We start from the raw sequence: 5,358 nt of genomic DNA on the forward strand, positions 1-5,358 counted from the left end.
AAAGGGGAAACTTTATAGGCCTACACACACACACACATATATATATAATATAGATGATTACAGTGTATTGCCATACATGCAGAGTGAGAGCGAATTTGAAAGAAATAACACATTTGGAAATGTGCTCTCAAGTCCGTTGCACTATATTTCACCGAAAACACACACACACACAGACACAGACACACACACACACACACACACACACACACTCACACACACACACAAACACACACACACACTCACACACACACACACACACACACTCACACACACAAACACGGATACAATATGAGATACCTTTGCTGGTTCTGTTTCTGCGAGGGCGAGAAAGAAATCGTCTCCTACGTCGACATTAGTTAGCTCCAAAGTCTGAAGGTTCGGCATGGTACATATAATCATAGCGTAGTCATGTAACCCAGCAGCCGAGATTCCAGACCCTTCGTAACCATCCCAATAACGAACACGCATTGATTCCAGCTAGGCAGTGTTGTAGGAGGTTGAAAAAAACAACAATACAAAATGTAAAATGTGAAATGATAAATGAGGTTCTGAAGGACAGGGTCTATTCAAGTGCTTAATCTTTTTTAAGGTGTGCTGGCGTTGCGATGACTAAACAAAAAACAAACAAAAAAACCAGGATAGAAACCACTGCTGCAAAAAAAAGATAAAAACCGAAGGGATCATTAGATACAGCTGTTGAATGAGCAGTAGTGTCATCATATTAAAGTTATCAGATTTGAAAGTGACAGTTTATACAGGGTTTTTAAGGAATCAAAAGGGGTCTCTGTAATAAAACTTATAGGCACACCGACTCACACAATTTTAAGAAAAAGTGTGTTTAAAATTAATTTAAAAAACACAATTTCCTGTTCGTTTTATGATCCCAAATTGTAGTGTAGAATAAGACCTGCTCTTTCAGAAAATATCAAAAACTCAAGATTGGCTAGGTTGGCTCATTTCAGTTATGTTCAGTCCTCACAAACAGAAAAATAGTGCGTGCGACTTTTTTGTTCATTTGTGATGCATGGTCACATTTCATCCTGTAGAAATAAAATGAAAAAAAAAAATCGTGTCTTATTACCAATTTTTCCTGAAAAAAAAAATCGTTCAAGTGTATCTATACTGGTCTAAATTATTTTGCAAAGAGAAAAAAACAAAGGACACAAAAAGACAGATAAACATGGGTAACAATACAAGAACGCCTACAAAGAGAGAGATAGACGGAGAGGGAGAGAGAGAGAGGGGGGGGGGGGAGGGGAACCAAATATGAACCCCCGGCCAGCGGAAGTGAAGATGGTATTTAGATAATCATACCACACTTATTAAAAAGCTGACACTGACACACATATCTTACAAAAAAGGGTCAAAGTTATTGCAGTATTATTGTAGGGGAAGAAAACAGATATGTTTCTATAAAGAACTGCATCTATGTATATTATACATGATAGATGTAATATGTTCTTCATAAAGTAATATTACCTTTGATTGTGGAGCTAAGATAGCCATTGCTCTAAAGAAGTCATCATCCAGTCTGACATTCTCCAACTCCAACATTCTGAGGTTAGAGAGAACGTCGATACGTCGGAAAGGAGCTTCAGCGCCACATCGGACGTTTGTAACCTCAGGGTCATCTAAACGCTTTGCTGCCTTTTCATGGAAGCCCAAAACACAAAAGTAGACCAACGCTGCATGACTTTTTCAAATAGTATTAGTCACTATATAATTATATGGTGTAAATATAATGAGGTTTAAAAGTATAATCCCCCTCCATCCCCCAAAAAATGAAATAAGTAATGTCTCATTTTGTTAATATTTATTTCATACAAGTAAAAGAGTGCAAAGTGCAAAGATCATTAGTGCAGGTATGGTTATTCTAATGTTAGGCGTGTGGATATTCTGTTAAAATCCTAACCACGATGCTACATGATATCAATAATATGTTGTAGATACCACACAAACAAATGTTATGGAGAAGTTTTTATCAAAAAAAAAAATAGATTAGTTCCTGACAATGCGACTCACAATATAACTGGTTTTTTTTAATGCATTTAAATCACATTCATAAATGCACGATTATTCTGACACAAGTTTATTGCAGAGGCAGAGTTCATGTGGCAGCCTATCATTTTTCTTTTTCTTTTTCGTCTACAGTGTCGGTTAAGTGTATGAAGAAAAATCAAAATAGTGATAATGTTGAATGTGCCATGAAGAGTACTTACAAAGTTACCACCGGCCTTATACACAAAATTCCATCCACGAGTTGTGTGTCCGGAACCTACCATTGTCAATGACGACATTTTGTTTAGGGCAAGGAAGACAGGCTCTAGAGCATACGTTTCTTGACATTCAAATGCGACATCAATGATGAAATCAAAGATCTTTTGATGTCCATGATATTCACACGGGTCACAATTAGGTGAAATACGATATACGTCATCGATCTTGCACAAGGAAACAAGGACAGCCCTTCCGACTTCCTTATTCTGTGCCACGGTGAAGTAAAAAAGGTGTGTAAATAATCTGTAGTCCTCCAAAAGTCCTCTCACGAGGTGGTTGAACTCTTCCCTGTTGCTCTCATACAGCGATGCCAGATGTAAACCTGCCAGATACTCCTGAAATAACTTGTGTGGAATTCGGTATCCGACCACATTCTTCGTTCTTCTTCTGTTATTTTCTCGACAACAAACAAACCGCTCCTCTTTTGTGAGCACCCCAATTTCACAGACAGTTTTCAGGTCTTGTACACTTGTCTCGAGGTCCTCTTCTTGAAACACAAGCTTATTCTTTAGGAGACAAGAGAGCGCATCTTTGGCAAACTGCTGTAAAGCGTCCTCGCCTTTCTTCAGCCTTTTTGCTTTCGTCCAATGGTTTTGTTCCTTTCCAGCATAGTGGACTATGAGATGATGGATCAATTCTTGGAAGAGTTGAGCGAATGTTTCCAGTCTCTGAATTATTGTGCGGCTTCCTTCATCGTGCCAAATGTAACAAAGCATGCTGCAGTAAATGGGGTAAGGCTGCATATACTGTGCTACTAAACTGTCTTCGTCTGTTATCAATTTAATGAGACTGTATCTAGCCACCCAGTTGTCGGGGAAGAATTTTGAAATATAAGAAATCACATCTTGTCCGTCGAAACCGGTAATTTCAACAAATTTGTAGTTCTTTTCCATCTCGGTGATGGACTTTACTTGCTCAGCTCTCCATGTTCGAGTGGTAACAACAACGGGGCAGGATGTGAGCTTGTCGCCTCTGATCACAGAAATGCTATCATCATTTGAAGTTTTTTTGCTGATATCTTGTCCGTACTCGTCAAGACCATCAAAGAGAATCAGCACCCTGTTCTGTTTCTTTCGAATGTATTCTTCTACTCTTGATCCATCAAATTCCTCTCCATCGGGTATCATGTTCATTATGATATCACCAAAGCATGCGTTTCCCTCGATTTCCCTCAGAGGAATTAGGAAGAGAAGATCAATATCCTTCAGACACCTTCCCAAAGCCCAGTCCCTCGTTAGTTTGGCAAGAAAAGTTGTCTTGCCAACACCGGCTTCTCCGAATATTGCAATGCGTGTCTTTGTCTCTTTCTTATCGCAAATGTTCTTCAAGTGTTTGGTGAAATTATCGTAGGACATGCTCGTTTTGGTACCCCCCATACCTTCAAAAAACATCGCTAGATGTGTAAAAATTTCATCCAGCTCCACAGATGACTCGCGATGAAGTGGGGAAGTGCGTAGGTCGCTCCAAATGCGTTTATATATCATCTGTAAATGTTCTTTTAACTGCCGAACCTCGCCAGGAGTGAAGTCTTCATGATTTCCCTCTGAAACACCGGATCCTGCGGAATCTGAAAAAATGCAAACGACGAAATATGTCAATGTCAACTACCAGGAAAAAAATCCTAATGGACTTTATCACTTTTTTAAAAACCAAATCAAGGGCTGTGCCATTCATAACAAAATTAATCAGATTTAAAATATTACACAACTATAGACTTAAGTAGAATAATAGGGCGAAGAAGGCTAACCACTGAAGGGTCTCCAATGAAGTCGAAATTTCGTCAGCAGAGTTTATTTTTCTTTTTGTTCGAAATCTTTTCAAAAGTGTTAGAAATACGTATCGATTTCAGACGCAACCATTCAAACGAAAGACTTACTGGATAATATCTTCAGTGCTTATCTTTCTAAATATGAACGTGAGATTTCTTGAGGTATCTCTGATTTCCAATCCAAGTATACTCTATTGTTGTTCTACTGTGTGTCAAATGCACGATAGTCCATGGGGGTGAGAAGAGACCTCCCTGGACGAACAAGGGATGGGCATTCGGTCCCTGGACCTCAATGGGGAATCAACAACTTAGCTTACAGTTGTCTGGTTGATCAGTAATACAATGTAAAAAAAAAAAAATCACCGCTCATATTTGATTGCTGTTGACAGGAAAATAGATTATCCAAAGTATTGATTTTTTGTTTTGATTTTGTAAAAAGACTTGAGGATTTTAAAAAAGAGGAATTTCTACTGTGTGCCAGAAATAAGCAATTAGATGTGTTATAATTTCATAATGATTTAAGATTCCACAGCTTAAACTTTTTCGAGCGGCTTGGGATAAAAAAGCAAATATCAAATAAACAATTCTGCGTTTCGCTTGGAGAGGAAAGAGGTTGGGGGCGGAGGAGTAAAGCCACCCCCCCCCCCCAAAAAAAAAGAATAAAAATAAAGATATGCCACGCCAGTTTCTCCTTCTGTTGTTGTTATTATTATTATTATTATCGATAATGTTATTGTTTTTGTTGCTTTGATAATGGGACTAATTGGCATACATTGACTTAAATGTTTCAGGCCAGTTTCGGAGATTCAGAGGAATTATAACATCTCTCGGAGATATTAATCTGACTGCCAGATGAAACCAAAGGTCCTACACCAGGGGCGTCACCAGCATTTTTTTTTTCAAGGGGGTGCGTTTTGACACTAAAATGTAACCTGCGAGATTTTGCTTTTTGTTTTTTTTTTGTTTTTATTTATTGGTTCCTGTATCATCATGTACATCTACAAAATACACTTGTACATATCATATAATATGTATATCGTACATACATTGTTCGTGGCACGTATCCATAAGCATATTATTTTGTTTTCAAAGTATTTTTCTACATTCACTTTAGAAAGGAAACATATTTCGGGGTGTGAAATTGTGCGATCTGGTGCACACATGATGTTACATAGTGTCATTTTAAACATTAAATGACATAGTTTTTGTATTCAGTATTGAATACGACTTGTAACGAGAAGTTTACATGTTCTTTACGTATGTAATTGAAATTTAGCCGTGCTTTAATTAAACACACAAAGTGACGCACGCAT

The 5,358-nt window shown here is 37.9% G+C and overlaps 1 protein-coding gene across 1 annotated transcript; it reads right to left on the reverse strand.

Moving 5' to 3' along the window:
• Positions 1 to 1,028: 1,028 nt before the first annotated feature.
• LOC139728710 (NACHT, LRR and PYD domains-containing protein 3-like) lies at positions 1,029 to 3,766 on the reverse strand. Its single transcript, XM_071639653.1, has 3 exons — positions 2,220 to 3,766; positions 1,480 to 1,647; positions 1,029 to 1,040 (listed from the first exon to the last, which is right to left on the reverse strand). Exons 1-3 carry the CDS (start codon positions 3,759 to 3,761, stop codon positions 1,029 to 1,031), a joined length of 1,722 nt encoding a protein of 573 aa, XP_071495754.1. The 5' UTR covers positions 3,762 to 3,766.
• Positions 3,767 to 5,358: the final 1,592 nt, after the last annotated feature.

This window comes from Diadema antillarum, unplaced genomic scaffold, assembly GCF_040938485.1.
Source record: "Diadema antillarum isolate AM-2024a unplaced genomic scaffold, OU_Dant_1.0 seq00000193_RagTag, whole genome shotgun sequence".
NCBI lineage: Eukaryota > Metazoa > Echinodermata > Echinoidea > Diadematoida > Diadematidae > Diadema > Diadema antillarum.